General features: G+C 47.7%; 1 protein-coding gene across 2 annotated transcripts in view; it reads left to right on the forward strand.

Moving 5' to 3' along the window:
* The window catches only part of CTBP2 (C-terminal binding protein 2), a 150,276-nt gene that overhangs the window by 119,116 nt on the left and 8,013 nt on the right, over positions 1-23,147 (forward strand). For both annotated transcript variants that reach the window (XM_085601469.1, XM_085601479.1), the window contains exons 6-8: positions 5,222-5,352; positions 7,123-7,250; positions 9,895-10,012. In XM_085601469.1, the coding sequence (XP_085457595.1) occupies positions 5,222-5,352; positions 7,123-7,250; positions 9,895-10,012 (377 nt within the window). The remainder of the gene's footprint in view (positions 1-5,221; positions 5,353-7,122; positions 7,251-9,894; positions 10,013-23,147) is intronic.

Here is a 23,147-nt window from a genome sequence, read left to right on the forward strand (position 1 = left end):
CTACACAGTCCATACCGTGCAGAAATGGCCTTAGGTACTTCCATTGCAGCGTATTTTGAATAGGCCGTGCAATGGGACTGCCGCGCCGTCCGCCTGCCAGACAACGAGGAAACTCGTAATCTGGCAGGCAGGCATTGACTTTGGTGGTCCTCGAGCGCGGCGCTGGTCCGCTCCAGGACTTCCAAAGTCATAATCTTGCCCTAACTGAGTGGCCCCTCTACGGTGGAACTAATCCGTCGCACAGTATCGCATTCCTGTGTCGAGAGGGAATTCAATACAATGAGATGGATTGGTTTCACTGCACAGGGAATTGGTTCCCGAACAGTTCGGTGTTTTGATACATAAGTTTAAACAATTCAGGGTTCTCTCCAATAAACACATGAGGTTCCCACCATAAATGAGTCTCACAGGACAATTGTTTTATTAATGTGCTCGTGGAGCTATCAGTGGGTCTGCCTAGCATGATATGCTTCAGAAAGGTAAATAATAAGTGCAGTTTGAAAGATATTAGGGCGCACAAGCTGAAGGAGATAGTGGGAGGAAAACCATGGTCAGATAAGTAGACTCTCCTTCACTTCCCTCGGTTTTCTGGCTTCTTAGAGGGCTGTACTACGGGATTCAAAGAGGACTGCTTCTCAGGATGCTGAGCTCATGCCCTGACATGCATCTAGTTTAAAATAACCTGAACTAGGCTGTCAGTGTAAGGGTCACCCTAGGATGGATACATGGCTGCAAAAGAGGTGCCCCTGTGCTCATGTCCCAACTAGAGCATGGGTTTGCATTTGGTATGGTGTCAAGAATTTAAAGCCAAAAACCGGGACATTTCACAAAAAAAAGGACTACAATTTTACTTCAAGTGAGCGCACAGAATGACAGCTCTCCTCAGCAAATAATTCCAGAACAGGCAGTAAGAACATACATAAAATGCAATTTTTAAACCCAGTAACTTTCCTGTTAATTAAATTGCTTTCTTGAAACAACTGCTAACTATCTCTGCTTTGTAAAACATGAAAAAGCACCTCCCGCCGTTTTCAGTCGACCCTCTTTAAAAACCGGGACATGAGCTACATTTCCTGAAATCTGCTGGGACAGCTGGTGAAAAAACTGGACCGTCCTGGCAAATCCGAGACGTCTGGTCACTCTAGCATTTGGACGTTTTCAAAACGCATGGAAGGATACAGTGCACGGCACCTGACCATCTTGCTTTTAGATGTCAGGATCTCCTGCTGCTGGAGATAGTGGATGAGTCTGAGTGGGGGTAGCATGTCTGTATTGGAGAGGGGTATTAATGGGGTCTTTGTAAAAGAAGCACAGAGCTTTATAACATGTGAATGGCTGAATGAGTGAACAAGTGAATCAGTGAGTCAGCGAGTGACAGTATGAGTTTTGTGTGTCTGTGGGGAGTGAGTGGGTGGGGGGACAGTTTCTGCAAACCAAGTGTTGTGTCTAGAGAGGTCTGTGCTGTTTCAATATATTCAACTATTGAAAGCACAAGTCATAAACAAGACCTTTAACAGCCTGATAGAGCAGATAAATATTTTTTTCTGCTAATGCCCATTAGAAGTCGAGCTATTTTGCTGTAAAATAGCCCTAAATTAACGCAAAGTAGAGGTACGTGCTACTTCACATTACTTTTCATTAAGGGGACATACCATGGGTGGAACATGGGCGTTCCCATTCAACCACCCATGGATTTTGATGCGAATCCCTTTCTACTAATATTGGTAGACAGGGATTTGCTTCAAGAAATTGCGCCTCCTAGAGGCAGACATAACTTTGGAGACTTTATTTTCTCCAAACGTTTCCAACTATGAATGTGTGCTGTACTATTCAGCACACATATGAACTGGGTAAAGTATTAAACTATGCCTGAGCATAGTATTTTGTACTGGAAGGGTACTCGTCCAGTACAAAACCTATGGTAGACATAATACACGCACACTTGTGCAGTAGTGCATGGCTCAAGGTACCCAAAAGTGCGCCTGTACAGGGGAAGAAAGAAACAGTGCCATTTCTAATAGATATCGTGGCGGTCTGCTCTCTCCCTTTGACACAGTGCAGCACAGCAGGTTTGATTTCTGTGCTGCATTGTGTTACATGTTGGTGAATTTGCCTCCTGTGTGGTAGGATCCTGACCTCAAGTAAGTTAGAAGTCATTAAGTTGAGAAGGCAACAAGGGAGAGATACATAGTTTTGTACACCTCCATTCCATTATTTTGGTGAAGTAAAAACAGGGAAACTTTTAGCTAGAAAAATGCTCTTCATAGTGTAATGGTAGATATAATGTCTCTGAACACCGTCTCTGTTTTCTGCAAATAAACTTTGGAAAACAAAATGCAGTGCAACTTGGAATGTGGAAAGCAACCACATAACAACCTATTGACATCAGTCCTGTACTGGAGAGAAATGGAAATACAAAACATTACTACATATATATTTTTTTTTAGTTTAATTAAGCTTTATTGGAATGTAATACAAATGTATACATAGTTTAAGTGGATATTTAACACAAAGGTACTAAAATGTAAAACTAAGTGTTTGTCCAAAAGATATGCCCCTTGGGTCGCCTCGAAGGGGTAGGGATATGGCTGGACCATGGGCCTTAGTGGAGCCCAGACTGGGTAGTGGTGATGGGAGGGATAGGAGAATGTCAGGAAGTGCTGTGAAACTCTGCGTCCACCCCAGCCGTAACCTTACCTTGAGGAACTAGGCCTTGGGGATGGAGGGTATTTAACGGAAGGTGCTTGGCAAGGGGCCCTCTTTTCTCTTGGGATTCATCAGAGGAGACCCGCCCTCAGAGAAGGTGAGTTGTGGGGATTGGGTACACCTGGGAATATCTGTCGCAGAGGCATAGAAGACTTACAGGGGGGTCCTGCTGGGTTCGTTGCGAGAGGGGAGCAGGCTGGAAGCCAGTGACAATCAGGACCCAAGGGATACTGGCAGGCTTCCGCAATGGCCTTAAGGGTTGAAACAGAATGAAACAATCAAATGCAGAGTATGGGCCTGTTGCCCAGCAGGAGTCAGTGGACCATTGACTGGGTCACCTAGCAAGGAACTGGGAAGACTTTCACCCAAGATACGAATCCAGTCTTGGTCTGGAAGGGAATGCTTTCCCTGAATGAAATGAATAGTTAAACTGGAAGTGAATGGTGCACTGGCAGACTGGGAGCAGATGCTTGCCCGGAAAGGAAAAAGTATGGTTACGCTGGAAGTAAAAAGTTACCGTGCTGAGCTGGAAGCAGATGCTTGCCCGGAAGAAGAAGGGGCGGCTACACCGAAAGTGAAAGGTCACCAGGCGGGCTGGAAGCAGATGGTTGCCCTGAAAAGAAAAGAAAAGGTATGGTAACACCAGAAGTGAAAGGTCACCAGGCGGGCTGGAAGCAGATGGTTGCCCCGAAAAGAAAAGGTATGGTAACACCAGAAGTGAAAGGTCATCAGGCTGGGCTAAGCAGACATTTTCCCGGTAGGAAAGGTATGGTTACACTGGAAGTGAAGGGTCAGCTGGCTGGGCTGGGCTGGAAGCTGACGCTTGCCCAGAATGTAAGGGAATGGTCACATCGAAGGTGACAGGTCACCTGGGCAGACTGGCAAATACTGAATGTAGGGCACAGTGTTTGTGTCTACGGTAAGGAGAGCACAGGCTTGTTGAATAAAGAAGGAAATGATGTTTAAAGGATCGCTTGTTACTTGGAAATTGCCTAAAAAACTGCGACCTCAATTTTACCTTGAAGGTGAAATTGGTGTGGTCTGAATTTGTGAGATCTGGGGGGAGGGGGGGGAGATCAGGTGCCACTGCTATGTCAACAAGGTACCACAGTACCCATCTTCCAGTACCAAGCACAATTCCACCATGCTAACTGCTGTTCGCAATTGCTGTTGCTGGCTGGCATTTGGTAGAAGTCATTAAAGTTTTCCAATGTACTTTTTGTGGCTTTGGCGCATTCTTTACAAGTAGTGTCCGCTTTAGAAACCTCTACTGACTAAGTCCAAATGCTGACAGCGGTGTGTGACATTTGTACTGCAGCTTAGCAATGCGATGCCACTCAAGATAGAACGTGACCTCCAGAAAGCAAAAGTGCTGAAAAACAGATTGTTACAATAAACAGTTCATAAAAAGTTGTCGCATGGTGCTGACAGAAATAATAAAAAAATTATAAAATTGCAAGTCCAATCACATAAATATATATTATGGCCTAGACTGGAACTAAAATGTGCCTCTTGTGTCAAGGAAATTGTTATAATCTTCCTTCACTGTGTATTTCCCTATTTACCATCCTACCCATGTCCTATGGTATGCTCCGTCCTCCCTGTGTTCTTGGAACGTTGGTTCCTCCTTAGAACCCCTGGGAGTGCACCTTGGAACGTTCATGGTGTTTGGCTGAGGGAGGTGGACACGGCGGTTGGGAATCCTTGTTCAAGAATAAACCCCACATTGAATTTCACTACGTGTCCGGTATTATTTACTTCAATAATAGTTGTCCTTCTTCATACAGTGTAATGGGCATTGTTATCCATCGATTTATATCAGGCAGCATAATATCACGGCTGGACCTTAAACAATATATATCACTATTTGTTTGGCTCTTAAACACACACAGTCCCTCTAGGCTGTGTCCGAAGTCTGGAGATACACTTAGGATGACTGCCCATGACTCAGTCAAATCTATAAGATTTGACTGAGTCACTTTCCCAACGCTGATGCGCCAAAACCCTGCGCCTGCTTGAAGCAGGCGTAAGGCTTGACGCACCATGTTAGGGATAGGGTAGGTTGGAACAGTGCTGGAGTTGCGTCGCGCTTGCGACGCAACTGAAGCACTGCGCCAACCTTACGCCATCGGATGCGTCACGCATCTGTTTATTCCTGCGCCACGATGCGCCGCATTGTAAATGCGGCGCATCATGTGTGGCGCAAGGGTAAACTTGCGTGACGCATCATTCCTGGCGCATCCTTGCTGATTTGCAGGGATGCGCCAGGAAACATAAATCTGCCCCACTGTTTTTACACATTGATAGCAGATTATATTGGGCACGCAGTGGGCTGTATGTATCCATTTACAAGTCATGGTGCACCAGGTGCAGTGGCACAGGGATCCTGGGGTGGGAGGGCCCCACTACACCCGAATTATGGCTGCCCTACAGCGCGCTTGCTGCCTCTCTTTCACCCGCCCTCATGGAACGGTAGCCCACAGTGCCCTAAAGGTGCTCTCTCCCTCCCCTATAGATGCGGCAAGGAGCGTTCCTAGTGAATACTGCCTGCGGGGGGCTTGTGGATGAGAAAGCCCTGGCTCAAGCCTTGAAGGAGGGCAGGATCCGAGGGGCGGCCCTTGATGTCCATGAATCAGAGCCTTTCTGGTAAGCTGTGTGGAGGAGAGATGGCCGGGGGGAGGGGAACATGCAATTTGTCTGCATCCATTTAATTGTCAATTCATTTGGCCGCGAGTATTTCCGTGTGGACCACAATTTCATCGTAGACCATTTCATTGTTAGCATTTCAATCTAAGTAAGACGGTGAAAACAGTGAAAAAATGCATAAGTAAAACTATATGGATAATATTTTTTAGGGTGGGGTTAATGGTAAGGGCTTATGGGTAAAGGTTTAAAAGTAAGGGGTTAAGTCTAAGAGTCAGGGGCACGAGATAAGGTTAAGCTGTTAAATGGTGGTAAGTGTAAGTAGGTATTGGTGTAAAGTTAAGCGGTTGATGGTAAGGGGTTAAGAGTAAGGATAATGGTTAGGGTAAAGGAGTTAATGTAAGAGAGGTGAGGTATTGGAATTACTGGAAGGGGTGAGGATATGAAGGTTAAGAGGTAAAGGACAAAGAGGATTTGGGGGAACGATAAGAGGGTAACCGTTAATAGGGAAAGTAAGTAAGGGCAACAGAGTTTTGGAGAGTAAATGTTAGGGAGTAAGAGGAAAAGACTTTATAAGTAGGATGGTAAGGGGTTTAGTGTAAGGAACAAGGGTAAATGGCTATGGGTGTAAAGGTAAGAGAGTAATGTTAAGGTTTCGGGTTAAAGGTAATGGTTGGGGGTTAAAGGAGAGGAGTAAGAGGTTAAAGGTGTAAAGGTAAGGGTTTATGGCTAACCAGTTTAAGGGTAAGCGAGTTAAGGATTTTAAAGAGTTGATTATATATTACACTGGGGTAAGGTAAAAGTCCCAAACTAATGAGGAGAGGATGAAATGGTTAAAAAAGGTACAATTCTTGGTGCAGCTCTCAAACCGGCACTTTTAATCCAGCTCTTAATGCAGCAGCCAATCAGCGTAGTACAGTTTCTAAGGGTGTTCTTGGTGCAGCTCTCAGTGCTGGTCCTGGGTCAGCTCTTTGCAAAGCTCTAAGTACAGCTTTTAACGTAGCGCTCAGTACAGCCATTCTGTACCTCTTATGTTAGCTCTCCATGGAGCAAGTAACACAGCTCCTTCGGCACCCGCTGGTGCTGCTCCCACCGTAATAACACTCTTCAGCAGGGGTCTTAATGAAAGGTTGAAGGGTCTGAATCCACATTTGTCGGATTGTAGGTGCCACTTATCACACCCAATAAAATCTGATTCCACGGAGTTCGGAATTTATCAAAACTTGGATTTTAGTGCTTAATGCACCAAAATCTCAGGCTCGGTAAATACAGTACTGGTTTTCTTTGTTAAATTCTTAAATTGCAGCAGGTTTGATATGATAAAGTTTAATGAAGGGTGAGGTATTTAATCCGTCTGGTGATTACCAATTGCGGTAAATACCATGTAACTCGGAATTCTGACTCCTACGCAAATTGGGGTTTGCTTGGGAGTCTGAAAACTCTGAAAAACTCGCAATAAGGACCAAAGAAAAATTTCTGTTAAATAGGCTGAGGTTTATTTTATAAACAATAACTCTTTGTAGATGGTAGGTTGCAGCTAGCATGAGAACCCCTGATGATACAATTTATACACAGCAGGATAAAGTATGGCATATCCATATGTATAAGGGGTTGTAAAAGCGAACTAACATGCAACCTCTCAAATCTTCCCTAATGACCCAAGAAATGTTTGTATTAAAAATATGGATAGTATGGGCAATGTATGTTTAAATGTAGGAGTTCCACTGCTGATGGGCAGAGTTGTATTCATTTACATCTCGCTTGTATCTTTAGTTTCACCCAAGGTCCGCTGAAAGATGCACCTAATTTGATCTGCACTCCGCACACTGCATGGTACAGCGAGCAGGCATCCCTGGAGATGAGGGAGGCTGCAGCCACCGAGATCCGAAGAGCACTAGCAGGTAGGACACAAAAGTGTAATTTTTATCTTCCCACCAGCAGAGAGCGCTAAAGATTCCAGCATACAGCCTCAGCCTCAGCCTAGAACTACCAGAGAGCCAGGGCGCAGGCATAATAACCAAGGCTAATGCTTGTTTTGTAGAATCTGGTCGCCGCCTCTAGGGGCATATTTACAAGCCCCTATCGCCACCACAACGTCACCTTCAGTGATGTTGTGATGGCGATAGAGGCCTCGCCTTATTTACAAGGTAGCGTCAAGCCTCTTCACGTGGCTTAATGCTGCCTTGTAAATAAGGCCCCCTTTCATGCTGTATTTAGCGTGATAGGGGAGGGCAATGGGTGTTGCGGTGGGCGATCCACCTGATTACCCATTGATTTTGACGCTGCTCCCTATTTACAACGGCTGCGTAAATAGGAGGCAGCGCCAAAATTAAGACCAGGGAAAACCTAGTCTTAAAGAGGCGAAACGAGGAGAAATGCATTATTTCTCTTCGTTTTTACTGTTTCCATATGTGCTGCCTTATAGAAACAGCAAATTGCCTATGATTGTTTAAGTGCAGGAAGGTCCCGCTTCCTGCACATAAACAAACATTTAAAACAAAATGCTGTTTTGTAACTTCTATGTGTGCTGCATTAAGCAGCACGCATAGAAGTTACAAATCTGCATTTAAAGATTGTTTATGTGCAGGAATGGACCCCTTCCTGCACATAAACAATCTTCCCCTCAACACAGACATCTTTGCAGTATTGTGCAAAGGTGCCTGCGTTGGCACTAGGCAGCTAAAGTTAGCGCCAGCGCAGGGGGAAACGCAGGGCTGCACCATATTCTTGTAAATATGTTGCAGCTATTGTGCAAAGGTGCCTGCGTTGGCACTAGGCAGCTAAAGTTAGCGCCAGCGCAGGGGGAAACGCCGGGCTGCACCATATTCTTGTAAATATCTTGCAGCCCTGCGTTTCAAAAGTAACGAAGCGTGTCGTTAGCCTTTGTGGCTTAACGACACGCTTCGCCACTTTACTGTAAATATGCCTCTAGTCTTGTGCTCCACATCCTGGGGCTTATTTACAAGCCTCATGCACCACTTATGCGTCATTTTTAACATGGGAAAAGTGACGTACGGGTTGGGGCTTGTAAATAAGCCCCCCTGTTCTTTGCTTGTTCCATTCCTGTTTCTTTTCCCGTAAGTTGCTCATCTACCCCTCCTCTTCGTGCCATCTTTGATACCAGTTTTACACTTCTATTTCTGCTTCTTGCGGCAGCAGCATTCGTTTCACTGCATCACAACTGGTTATTATTGAACGGCCACGAGTGGGCGCTAAAACGAAAGGATGAAGCACCATTTTTTGTTTGTTTACTTTTCTGTCTCCAGACCGTTTTGTGTTTTCGCACAGAGACTGCCAAGGTGAGGCCTTCTCCCTGTACTTGTACAGAGGGGCCACTTACACCTTTACTTGGCTGATATGACTCTGAGCCTTCCCCCACGTTCCTTTAGCTTTGACTAGCCCCCACGCCTCATTTGTGTTCAATGAAACCAGGATCCAGCCAGAATAATCTGTCTCACTCTCTTCCTTCTAGAGGTGAGGCGGTCGTCATGCTGCATTTTCTGGATTCAGCTTGAATTCACTGATTTAATATTGCTGAAAAGTATAAAAGCATAACGTACCCCATGCTGTGCGTCCTTTAAACAGGAGAGTCTTCTAATTCTGGGAAGTATCATTTTACCTCCAGTCAGGGCTGATTATCCATTCTGCGAACGCTTGGCTATCCACAAATGTTAGGGGGTAGATTCACTGAAGTTTTGCACAGGCACACATGTGGTGCAACGTACTGCAAACCATAGCGCCTATTTACTATACTTAATAAAGCCTGTGAGTGAAGCTCAAAATTGCATTGCAGTGTGCGTCCATGAAAGCGTGAGTAAATCTACCGCTAGGTTTGTACTCTCCCAGCTTCCACTAGTATCCCAAGCAGACTAGGCGTGCAATTAAATTAAACCCATAGCACTTACATATTCCTGGGCACCCCACATTCCCATAACCCTAGGGGCACGTCTACAGCCCCATCTCCAAGCACTCCCCATCAGTAAAAATTGATATTACTTTTCAGCTACCTATTAATTCATCAGACTTGAATGAGTTGGTAGATAACATATTTTGACCCATGACTGGCCCTGGCTTTATTATGTGGGTCTTGCTAACCACTGTTTAGACAATGTGTTAGTGACTTGTGCACATGTCTCACCCTCTAGATTGGAGACATGGGCCTCATTATCTACGTTGTAGGTTACTTCTCCCTATGTCTCACCCTCTGGATTGCAGACAGGTCTTGCTAAGCCCCGTGTCAGTCCCCTCTACCCACGCCACTCTCAGGATTCGAGGCATATTTTGCACATGGCCCTTTATAAATTACTTGCACAAAGTCTCACCCTCTGAAGTTTAGACATGGCTCTTTCTGGGCACTACATGGATCAGTTCAGACCCAGTTCTCACTGCATTGTTCTCCTGGATCTAAGTCTCACTCTGTGCTTGTCAGACAGTGGTCTCATTAGGGGCTGCATCTGCACGTGTGGCTGCAACTCACCCTCTGGATTTCAGCCAGGGGGTTCGTGGAGGTCTTTGCTCTTAGCTAACACCGCTCTCTGGTTTCAGGTCGCATCCCTGAGAACCTCAGGAACTGTGTGAACAAGGAATTCCTGATGAGTACCGCTCAGTGGGCTCATGTGGACCAGCAAGCAATGCACCAAGAGATCAACAGCATCGCCTACAGGTAAGAAAGAGACAGGCAACCACAAATCATGTGTCAGTGTTCTGTAAAACACCCTCCTCTAGACCCCACTCTGCAGACAATCGGAGGGGGCATCGCCCTCCTTTCCAGTGCTGATTTTGAGCACGTGGGGGCCACCAGCACTCATTTTTGGGGACTTACATTTATCTTTCTGAATCAGATATTAATCAAGAACAAGAGAGGGAAAAAGACACAATGAGGAAAGAGAGAGGAAGAGAAAGTTGAAAAATCCGTCACATAGAAATAAGGCATGGAGTGCCCCCCTCCCGAAACCCTACCCTCAGTTCACTGATGAAGGCCGGTACTCCGTCTTCCCTCGTCCTACTTTGCACATACAAGACGAGTAGTGCACAACCCCCCTCTCACCACTCTCCACTGTGCACGCGTAGGTCATGGGAACTTCTCCCTCCTCTTGTGCCATCCCTACTATGCACAAAGTGATGGAGGTGAGCACCCCTTCTCTCACCACTCATACCCTATAGTTAGCACGTATCATCACACACAAGGTGATAAAGCAGCTCCCTTCTCCTATCTCACCCTAAGACTGTATAAATAGGCTGAGTAGTGGCATTGGGCACTTTCCAAGGAATTCTGCAGAGATGCACACGCATAGGCTTTGAAATATGAAGCACGGAGGACACAAAGGAGAATCTATTGGTGTCTGTGTCCTGGTCCCCTAAATTGAGCTCTAAAAATGAAGGGCCATAAACATCACAAAAGAGTTTTGCGATTCTCAAATTGCGATTTTTAGCGAATCGCAATTAGAGAATCGCAAAATGCAATGTATGTAGGATTTGCTAAAAAAATTGCGAATCCTACATATTCTTTATTTGCGAATCGTAAATTGAGATTCGCAAATAAGGAATACCTTCCCATTCATTCCTATGGGCTACGAGGCCCATAGGAATGAATGGGAAGACATTCTCAATTTGCGATTACCAATTAGAGAATCGCAAATTGAGAATGCAATTTCAAGGGTGCCAAAAGGACCCCCTGTTGCACCCCTGAAATATGCACGTGTGCACATTTCGAACACATACATGCCCTAAGACAGAGCACCCCCTGCCCAGCGTGCCCACTGGCAGGGTGGAAAGAACGTCAGATGGACCCATAAATATCCACCTACAGGCAGGTGCAGTCCCTCACTGCACCATCCTGCTGGGGGATCTCTGTCCCCCCCTTTAAAGTAGAGCCTGGGTGCCACTTGCCGCATGAAAGACTAGACAGCTGCTTCAAAAAGCTGCCCCACCTTTCACTTATGTGCTGCCCTCAGGGCAGCTGCGAGTTTACGGCTGCTCTCAGGACAGCACATTATATGTAATGGGATGCACTGTCCCTGCCACCATGGCAGAAAGGTCTTGTTACTTCAGACATGCGGGCTGGCAGAATTACAGATGCTACACCTGCAGTGTATCTTGCATGCTATTGAATGAACGAGTGAGTAAATTAAGTTAGATCATCAGTTCAGGCCCAAAAACAGCATAGATCTGAGTAAAATACTTCTGGATGACCTCAGGTAGATGGATGCCTAATAGTTAGTGCTTAATTTGACCCAGGGCTTGCAAGTGGGGCCCAGTGTCACTTATACACATATTTTTCAAAATCAGACTTTGATCCAGAGAAAGGCCTGAGGAAAAGATGGAAAACCAGTGACTAAGGGAGACAGCAGTGACGAAAAAGAACCTGTAATAGTGAGAGGCTGATAGTGTGTGTTGGTGGATGCAAGAGTCAGGAGGTGGAATAAAGACTATGATGCCTTGGTATCGGGTGCCCTAACACTTGGTAGGATAGGTTGCACATTTTTTAGCAGAACGTTAGGCCCTGGCACTTAGGGGCTTATTTACGAGAGCCCTGCCTCACTTTTGCAACACGTAAACTGGTACATGTGTGACGCCTCGGTCTTTTTCGATTTATGAAGCCACGCAAAGCACCCTGCTTGGCTTTGAGTGGCCTCATAAATCATGAGCAAGGCAATGCAGCAAAAAAAAGCTGCTTCGTCTTACTCTGCGCCCGAGAGGCATTCCATGGGCATTACAGTGGGTTTTCCCACGCAACACCAATGGAACTTGACGCTGTCCCAGATTTACAAAGTGAAATAAACCTGGGGAAGCACCAAATCTGTACACCTCTCGAAGTGAGGCGTAACAAAGACAAATATGTTTATTTCTCCTCTTTTTTTCTTCTTTCCATGGTTGCTGGCTTCTGCGGTACACATAGAAAGAGAAAAACGCCTCTTAAAGAGTGGGTGTCTAAATTGGCGCTACTCTGCTGAAACGGTGCCAGGGCAGGGAGAAAGAACAGCAATGCACCATATTGCTTAACTACGGTGCATTGCTGCCTTTTTACTTTGGTGTAGGGCAGTGCACCAAGGTGTCTTGCTGCACTGCCCTTTGCCAAAATGAGACCCTTATTCTTTTACAAATCAAGCATTGCTAATAGTACCATTTCCTAAATGCTGGTGAGATGAGGGGTAGGCGGATGGGATTAATTGATGAGGAGCTGGGGTAAAAGGAATAGGAATAAGGGGCAGATTTGAGGAGGAATGAGATTGTGGTTGTCAGAAAACCTAAGCCCTTATTGGATTGGACTTCACGCTTATTGAAGTGAGGATCAATCCTGTAAAAGTTTAATAGTCATGCAGAAACGTTCCAGCTAAATTGCAATTACAGATGTTGTTACTTAAGTGCTAAATGTCTATAAATGAGTATGGCTGGAGAAGGGCCTTAGCGGCATATTTATCAATATGTCACGCAACGCAGCAAGTCACCTTGCTGCACTGTGTGACAGGGAAAGGGCAGAAATGTGCAGTATTTAACGTAATACAGTACATTCCTGGCTTTTCCCAGTGCTGGCGCACAATGTGCTGCGTAGTGCCAATGCAGACATCCTTGCACCATGGTGCAAGGGGGCCTGCATTGTAAGCAGGATTGTTTTTGTGCAGGAGGGGACACTTTAAGCATTTTCCTCTTTTTATGTGTGCTGCACAATGTAGCACCATAGATGGAGAATACTTTATACTTTATATATACAGATATTTCTCCTAGCTACGCCTCACCTGTGACTGTGTAACGTTCTGAAGCATTCCCAGGTCTACCAGTGTTGGTAAGCTTGGGAAGCTGTCAGAATCCATGGGTGGATGTGTGGGAACAACCACGCTCCACCCATGGAACGCCTTCCCAGGGTAGAGTTACCCAACGCATCCGTTTGTGCTGCATTGCGTTACTCTGGATTTATCAAGCGACTCAGGGCCACGCAAGGTGGCCTTGCATGGCTTGATAAATTCCTTCTTATGTTTTGCTTCCCCTTGCATGACACAAGGGTGAAGCAAAACATACATAAATATGCCCCTTAGTGTATATAACTAATGGTACCAGAGATGCTGCAACTCTGGGCAATAGCTTGCTTAATCTCCACAACGGCCCCAACAGTGCTGGGATGCCTGGCTTCACCCTGGGGATGCCCAGGAGTGGACATTTTCACAGGGAAAAAGCCAGGAAGGGTTCCCTAGCGGTATGAGTACAGCGCCGGGAAACCCCGAACCGGGGTAGCTGTGCGCTATATAAGTACAAGCACATTTACATTGACATAGGCAACAAACAGACATGCAGCACAGCAAGGGCATCAGTGAAGGATGAAGACGTGTGGCAGCTAGTGAGAGGCTGGAAAAAGGTGTGCTACAGACTGAGGCATTTGAAGTGCAATGAAGGCTTCAAACAAGAAGCAACGCAAACTGAGACAATGGTCCCAATGAAGAAATCAAATTACAAGAATCATGGACTGAGGCTTTGGAATGAAGGCTGCTGTAGACAGGTGGAGGTGACTTCCACAAACGGCATCAAGTAAAGAGTACTATAGCATGAGAGGAGTGTCAGAAATTGAGGAAGATGACACTGTCCAAGGGCATCAAAGCAAGGGTACCACAAATTCAGACATGTGAATCCAAGCGAGATCTAGAAACAAAGGGTGTCACAGAACGAAGGACATGAACACACCAAATGCATAGAAAAGGTAGACCAGAGACTCTATGCATTATTTTGTTTGAAAGGCAGGTCCCAGCCACATAATAAGTCATTGTTTGTCTCCTGGTCCTTGTTGGTGGCTACCATGGCCTGTACTGTATTGTTGTAATGTTTCCCTTCCATTTCCGGTTGCTCGCAGGCCTATGACTGTTTCAAGACTCCGCGTGGAAAACTATTAGTCGTCTTTGTGCAGGTGTAAGATTCAACCCAATGTTTGTGTGCTGTGTGATGTCATTAACTGCCTCACAGCCCTGTTTTTGGTTTGATGATAGCATCTTAGCCCTTTGCCATTTATTAATGAGTCACCAAATTGTTGTTTGTTCATTGATTTATTTAGCATGCAGTCATTTGATTGTTTTCTTATGCTTTTCATGATTTGTTTCTATCTGCTGTACTTTAATTGCATGCTGTGTGCAGTTGATTAATTGCATCCTTTGGCTCATTCATTGCATCCTGTGTGCGGTTCATTACTTGCATCCTGTGTGGGGTTTATTATTTGCATCCTGTGTGCTGCTCATTCATTGCATTCTTTGTGCTGCTCATTCATTGCATCCTGTGTTTGGCTTATTAATTGCATACTTTTTGCAGCTCATTCATTGTGTCCTGTAGTTGGCTCAGTCATTGCAAATTGTGTGCGGCTCTTTCATTGTATCCTATGTGCAGCTCATTTATCATATCCTGTGTGCGGCTCATTCATTGCATCCTGTGTGCGGCTCATTAACTGCATACTTTTTGCGGCTCATTCATTGCGTCCTGTGTTTGGCTCATTCATTGTATCCTGTGTGCAGCTCATTCATTGCATCATTTGTGCTGCTCATTGGATGCATCTCGCATGCATCTCATTGATTGAACTGAGTTCACTATTCATTGATTGCCTCCTATGTAATTTCATTAAATCCTTCCTTTGAGTTCATTTTTTGCCAGCTGTGTGCTGATGATTGTTTTTCTCTTGTCTGCTCTTCATTGATTGCCCTCTGTGCAGTGTGTTTTAATGGCAGTTTGTGAGTTTTGCGCAGCTTGTTCATCCTGTATTTAAGTTCCAAGAGGCAGATTTACTTTTCTTTAATGCAACACAGCAAGGCAACTTGCTGCACTGTGTTGTGTGAAAGGGAGAAGAACAGAAATGCTTCATATCAACTAAGATATGGCACATTTCTGCTCTCCCCAGAGCTAGTGCCCTGTGTGCTGCCTGGCGCCAACGCAGGCACCCTTCATCAAGGTGCAAGGCGGCCTGCATTACAGGCAGATTTGTTTTTGTGCCGGAGAGGATTCCTTCCTGCACAAAAAAATGCTTAGAGGCGTATTCCACTTTCCATGTTTATGCTGCAGAATAAACATATTTCACCTTGTTACGCCTCTATCCAGTAGGTGCTCCATTTTGGTGCAAACCCAGGTTTGTAAATTTGGGCTTACATCAAAATACAAGGGTAGATGCAGAGGAACGGCCATGCTCCACACATGTAACGCCTACCCGACGCAAAGTAACATAAGGCAGCCCTGTGCACTGCGTTACTTTGTATTTACTAAACCATGCAAGGACATGCAAAGTAGCTTTGTGTGGCTTAGTATATGCCAAAATGAATTTGCACAACCTACTCATAGTTAGTTGTGCTGATTTTCTAGAAGACTTGGGGGAATATTCACAAGGAGCTATCGCTGAACCAATGTCACTTTATTGCAGCCAAAGTCGTGATAAAAATACCTCCTCATTCACAAGCCGGTGTAAACAGCCCACAGCACCAGTTTACCCGCAATAACAGCCGTGAAAAACAACGCCATAGAGGCCCCCTGCAACTATCGCTAATAAGATGCAGAGTGGGCGTTCCCGTGCCAAAAGCCGCAACAACATCACACCTCAACATTCTCAATGACCAGACAGAACTGCGATAAAAACACAAAACATGCGATAAGGCACATTAGCACCAGGAAATCTACACCTGCTCTGACCTGGTGTAAAGTCGGACAGCAGCCTGCACCACAAAAGGGAGACCAGCCCAGGGCCACATCAGATGGGCAACAGATGCCATGGAGCCACCATCATGCGGCCCAGACACCCAAGAGGGCCACAACACCCACCGACACCACCCCAGGACCACAACCCACACCCAGAACACCCCCCGACCACCACAGACGCAGCGCAGACAAAGACAGCGGACCCCCAGGAAGCGTACCAGCCGCACAGACCCAACCTCTGACAATGTCACCGTCCACCACAGGCTGAAAGGGACAACCACCCCACGCATCCCGACCATCATCACCCAACAGGCCTACAGCACCAACATAGCGGACAGCCAACATCCCACCCCACACCAAGCTGCTGGCTTGGCTGCACCTGTTGGCCCCTGGCACCCACCAACCAACACCCGCCAGAGTCGGAGGAGTCTCACTGCCAGCCACATCCAAGTCCCTCACACCTGCCCTGGACATCACCATCACCCTGGTACCCCAGTCCCCATATGTCCAACACAATGTGCAGGTCACGCTGGAGACCAAGCAAGGATCATACGCCATAGCAGGATGCACACACGTGTTGGAGGCAATTCACAGCACACATGTCCCACCTGTGCCCCCTGATGACACAGCACACAATCACTGCAACGGAAAGCAAACGTCCCACCCCAATGTGCTGGCAACAACAGAACACCGTGGAACCTTCAACAATGTCGCCTTCAAATACACAGCCAGTATGCATGATTCCTCCATTCTCCGACAGTCCATCAGCAACCAGCGTTCCCAGGATGGCACCAAGGGAAATGCACAGCCCCATGGCAAGCTCCAAATGAACACCCCACTCACCTCAACTCCACAACCATGCAAATCACAACTCTGGCAATGCACATGTCACAAAATCACAACCAACATGCACAACAACATGCCCACCCACCAGACATGACAGAACAACTCACAATGGTTACCTGGCCAAGCCATGAAAATGAGCCGTCAACGGCATGGCATCTCAGCCACACAACAGCCGAATGTGGGGAGAGGTGGCAAACAGGCATGTGTGAAGGATGCAGTAGTACCATGATTGGGAAAGTACACAATGCCAAGAGTGGCGAAGATGTTCTGGACAGACCGCAGTATGCAGTACACACCCATATCCATGGTGACATACACCTCTGGTGTATGGAGTGTAGTGGACAGTGGACGCAACCATGTCACCACAGCCAGTGGGGGACCTCGCGGAAATCTTGCCTGTTACGTCCCCCCTCTAAGTGTGACCGGAGTGGGATGGCCCGGCGTACGCCACACCAGCGTAGGGGTGTGAATAAGTAGCACGTAGCCCTGGGCGTGGTCCTCTTCCGGAAAGCCCAACGTCCCTGCCAGGGAGGCGCCTCTCACCCCACCACGAGGTCGACGCCGTCCTCTAGAGCGGAGTTGCCAGCGACGCTGTGCACCTGCCAGACCACAAAACCGTCAGGCCCGCCCCTGCGCAGCCAGGCCTCACTGATCACCTGCCAACACCGGCACGTGTCAAGGAGGGCCCACCACGTTCCGGCTCAAGCTCCAGGCCCGAGTCCCGTGACCTTGACAGCCTCCTCAGACCATCACGGCCTCCACACCACGGGCCCGCTTTAGTCCTTTTTCGTTGATGTACTCTACTGTCGACTCAGGCCTACTCCTCGGCCCAGTAGGTCCCATGTGTGAAACTGTGTCCTGAGTCATGAATGGCAGTGACCCCAAATCCGGGCAACCGGCAACAGCACCAGACTCCCATCGATCAGTGAGGCATAGTTCCAAATAGGGGATTCTTGCGACACGTGATGCCACTAACCCTGTTCAATGCCAGCCGGCGACACATGGTGCCGCTAACCCTGTTCAACGCCAGCCGGCAATACGTGGATGAGGGACCAGGACTACCCTGCGGACCAGTAGGTCTCACATCCAGCACCTAGGCGCAAATCACGAATGGCAGAGTCCACACGAGTGATCACACGGAGAGGAGTAAGAGGAAGATGCGGCTCAGCCTGGACGTAACCCGGGTCACATACACGGAGGTGTATCAACACGTGGTGCCACTGAACCTGAACTACACAGGCCGGTGGGGCCATCCAACCTACGCCAGCGACACTCGGTGAATGGCCTGTGCTGACCGCTGCCTCAGGCCTACACCACGGTCAGGTAGGTCACACATTTGGAACTGAGTCTTGATTACACCATGGCAGTGAACACCATTTAAGGCATAGGACAAGTCACTATACTCACTTCGATGTGGTGCCAACAAGTCTGTGCATGGCATCACAACCACACATGTCTGTGGCCCTATGCGGACTACTGCCCTCGGCCTACGCTGTGCATGAGTGGGTCCCAGATTTGGAACTGAACATCGGTTAATCAAAAGGCAGAATACATGTCATCGCACGCACGGAGAGGCGTAAGAGGATGACGCGTTGCAGTCCGGAGGGAACAAAATCATCGTTACGGAGGTGATTGAACACTACTGACAACTGCCCTTGTGTCACTAACTCTGTGCCTCGCCAGCCAACAACACGTGGCTGTGGGCCACTGCTCACCGCTGCCTCCGGCCTACACTGTGGTCCAGTAGGTCACAGACTCTTCATTTTGCAATGGCTGAGTTCATACCAGCGTACCGGCATCATCGCAGACAGCATCCCCTCTCAGCCCCGGTGCCACTAAGTCTGTTCCCTGACAATCATGGACACTCTCTGGTCGAACATTGGTGGCGTCTGAGTCTATGGACTAGGGGGCAGTTTTCATCCTCATGTAGCTGATACCTAATTGGTGGTGGCAACGAGGCTGTCGCATTTCACTCCTTCGTTTGCTGCTTCCGGATAAAATCAAACCTTTCGGCGTCATGCCCTGGAGGACACCTTCCACTGTCCCCCCATACCCTCCACAACATACACCACGGACATTGATGGTGACCAGCTCAGGTCGCATGACCCATCTGACTGCACCGCAAGTCACCGCCCCGTGGCTGGGTGCTTGTGCAAGCCGCTGTGCATCCGGGGCCACTAACTCTGTGCTGGTCAGGTCCGGGACCCCTTCTTCTGAGATATTGGATGGCCCCTGAAGCGTTGGCCTTGGGGTCATCAACGCCATTGCTCTGTGGCCCTGCGCTGTATGCAGCCTCTGGGCCCAACTGCGTCCCACCAGGGCTCACACACCAAATCGAGTCCTGACTGGCCCTGACGTGGCATCACCGCAGGAGGCACACGCCACCACTGCAAGGACCACCTCCAACAGCCATTCGCCGCAGTCGACACGGTGGTCCGGACAGACTTACGGAGTTGCTCAGACCTGTCGTGAATGCCATCATTGGCATGATACCCCGCTCAGCACTCCAGGTGCCAGTGACTCAGGGCACCGCAAGCCATTGTCCGTTACTGATTGAGTTTTGAGCTGTGGAGAGGTTGCGCAGCTATGTCACCTCAAACAGTGTGGGGGCCCTGAGACGTTGATAGGGAAGATGATGCAGGTATGACACACCCCACTGCATCTACATCAGGTGTCTGTCGGAGGGACACAATCCGAGACTTTTTCTTCACATGGGTGCGCTCATCTCTAGTGTCCTATCCCCAGTGCACTGCAACTCACGGACACTTCTGTTTACATGTTGGCTGTCCTCTGGACTTTCTCCGGCTCCATGTTGCTCAGCAGTTGACTCTTGTATGCATGTGTTTTCTGTTTCCGTTGCACTGGTGTCTAATGTTCAAGTGGTTGCCAGCACCAGACATTCCATGCGGAATGGCTTATTCTCACCCCACACACACATCCAGCTCAGGCGTCACTGTACATGTGGCCCTGCCAATAAAGGGCCGGGCGCATGTGCCCATAGCCAGTTCAACATTATATTTGCGTGTGTCCCTGTGGTCTTGTTGTATGCATGAGGGCCCTGGGCCCGATACCATTACATTGTGCTGTGTACATCGGATGCAGACGTGTCACCGCAGGCAGCAGGTTGGAGCTTGGACATGTAGCTTTGACATCACCCTCTCAATTCGTGGGTGATGTGGGGGAGTGCCAGGGCCGTCGCACGCAGAGCCAACATGGGTGTGTGACTGCAATTTGAGTGCCCCTGCCCGTGGTTCTGTACTGTGAATGTGCAACTGCATGTGTCTCTATGGCAGTGTGGGTCTCCTTAGTGGAGTGTGGTGGCCCCTGAATGGTGATGGACACCTACGTATGTGTCCTGGTTCGCATTCCATGGGTTCGGCCCCACACCTGTTGGGCCTCCTCCTTTTGGTGTGCAGGAACATGGCATTGGGGTGTGATGTGTGGGTGGGTGAAGTGTCGTGAGCCAACTGTGCTTGCTGGTGCTTCATGCCGTGTGGTCTGTTGCAGGCTGGGTGTTCTCCTCTGAGTAGCTTGGCTGTCCGGGTCCTGGTGGAGGGTTGCGTGGGATATCCATGTGCTGTTGTAGGGTGTTGGTGTCGACGGTGTGGTGGTCCTCTCCGTCATCACTGATGTGTTGTATTCTGTGCTCTGCTGGAGGTGTTGTGTGCCCCTCTGCGATGTGAAGGGGAGGTGCGTATTGACTTTGCGTTGACATATATGGTGGTGCATTGTGCAGGTTTGCATGCAGACTGTATGGCAATGTACATTGTGACTGTTTGAGGGGTGCTGGATTCTTCTGCGGGACAGTGTACATTTGGTCTACATGACCGATGTGATGTCGTACGCGTACAATTCCATTTCACAGTTTCCGGCTCCGTCAGATGTAGTAGGCATGTTTCTGTGCATGTGCGGAGCCAGTTGTGTCCTCTGTTCTGCAGTGTCGGCTATGCCCGTTGTTCCTCGTTGTCGTCAATGTGGGTGTGCTGTTCGTGCTATGTGCGTGTGCTGCAGTGTGCCAAGGGGATCGGCACCATGGACCTGGATGATTGTGGGTGTGCAGTGTGCTACACCTCGTTGTGCATGTATGCCATTGTGCCCACTCCCCCGGTCCCCCCAGTCCCTGTTCGTTGCACTCCCTGTTGATGTTGTGTCAGGTCCTCTCGAGCTGTGTCCGCACTCCCTACTCCTTGCACCGTCTCCACACTGATGACTCCTCCGGTGGTGCTGGACTGCCACCTCCTATCGCCGTTGCTGCCTTCCTGTTGGCAGCGGGTTTGTGCCTGGTTAGGTAGTCACGTCATGCCGGCGCCTATTGGCCTCCGGGATTGGCCTCCTGGGCACTCCGACTGCAATCCAGTTGGTCTGCTAGTGGGTCAGTTGCTGGTAGTGTTCTGTCACCTCCGTGACGCTGGTCTTGTTTTCCTGCGGTCTTCTGCACCCCGTCTTCCTCTCCCTCTTCTCCTTGGCCTTCCCCGACCCCGTTGTTCCTTGTTGGTCGTCTGTGGGGGTTGTGGGGTTGAATTGGCCCCTGCTCTGTGTCAGGGTGCATCCATGTTGCTACGCGCTTTGGATTGGTTTTGGTGTATTTTTTCTGTGGTTTTTATGGTGCATTATTCCGCCAGAAGCGGGGGATTTGCAGGCCTGCGGCTGGTTTTCGCTACTTTTTCTACCGCGGTTGGCCTCATTGCATTTTTTTTGCATTCGCGTATCGCATTTATGCAGCATGGCGTTGATTTTCCCACGGGGATTTGGCGGGTTATCTGGTGACTATCGCATGCTACCGCCTTGTTGTGAATTCCACGTTGGCACAGGGTTATTTTCCCACGATAGGCTGCGATATTGAAAGTTGCGTTATGCTACTCTTGCGGTAGTTATCACACGTTCTTGTGAATATACCCCTTGGATTCTTCATTTGATTTCCTTAATTCATAGTCACAGGTAATAACAAAATGACGAGTGCAGCCAATGAGAATAGCCTCCGAAAGGGGGATTTGTGGAGCTCTCAACTCGAAATAGCTTTGAGGTGTAAAACGGTACATTTTATAGCACAATTTCCAGGTATTAAAACCAGCTCGAAGGAGCATTCACAAACTAATGGGATACTTATTTTTTTTTAATACGAACATTTTATTTAATTTTTAAGTGAAAGAACATTAACAATGCATACAACATAGTATACCCAGCATATGCAGCATATCTAACCATTGCCACACGTTTACACACGTGGCAGTATTGCCCCTTTATTCCTCCCACCCCATCCTCCAGGTGTGAGCGGTTAATTAGCCGATTATGTCCGTTCCAGTCTGAAATGTGTCAGCCAATGTCCACAGATCTTTTTATGTTTATTCAGGCATACTCTGCTCTGATACACCCATATCTGCCCATGCCTCTGTGTCAATCAGAAATCGACGGGTATTGCTGCTCAGCCAATAGTGAGCAATGTCTCTTCTCGCAAGCAGGCATCCTATTCCCACAATTTTAGGTGCATAACCTTTCTTTACAATGTTGCAATGTTCAATGATAATTCTATGGGGCATCTCAGTGCTTGTGTAAGAGTGGTTTCTATTGTTTGCCAGCATCTGCTGATATGTGTTCATGACCATACCATATGGAGGAAGTCACAATTAGCTCCTTAAATCTACTGCAATGTGTTGTCTGAGTTTCCTTTTCCACTTGACTTACTGGTGCATAATAATGTCTATGCAGTATTTTAAATTGGATTGTTGTAGTCAGGCAGTCGGTCCTCCTCCTCCATAATGCCCACATCTTTCTTCTATTTAAGTCTGAGAGATCGGACAAGCACTTTAATATTTGCCATAGTCCAAGGTGCATCATGTAGATCTAGCAGCTAAAAAATATGGGGCTTATTTACAAGGCCCTTGCGTCACTTTTGCATCATTTTTAACATGGGAAAAGTGACGCAAAAGTGGCGCAAGGGGCTTGTAAATCTGCCCCTATATTTTTTAAAGTAGAGCACCCGGTAAAAAAACAAAAAAACAACAAGATACATTTCCAGGTTTCATATACCAAATAACAGGCAATGTCAGTTTTCAGCTTTCCAATGAAATAGAGTACAGATATTGCCATCTTCTAAATGGCTTGTGACAGGCGCATCACGTTTACACCTGCACAGAAAACAGGTATTTCATGCTTCCACATGTCCCTGGGTTTCCCCCAGAGTCCCTAATGTTCTAGTTGTTCAGTAACAAACAAATTTAAGGAAATGCCTACCACTTGGCAAGAACATAGAAGATTAAGACAAGTGGCCTTGAAATTGTTTACTATGAACAGAGTGAACA

The sequence above is a fragment of the Triturus cristatus genome, chromosome 1_2, assembly GCF_964204655.1.
Source record: "Triturus cristatus chromosome 1_2, aTriCri1.1, whole genome shotgun sequence".
In the NCBI taxonomy this organism is placed as follows: domain Eukaryota; kingdom Metazoa; phylum Chordata; class Amphibia; order Caudata; family Salamandridae; genus Triturus; species Triturus cristatus.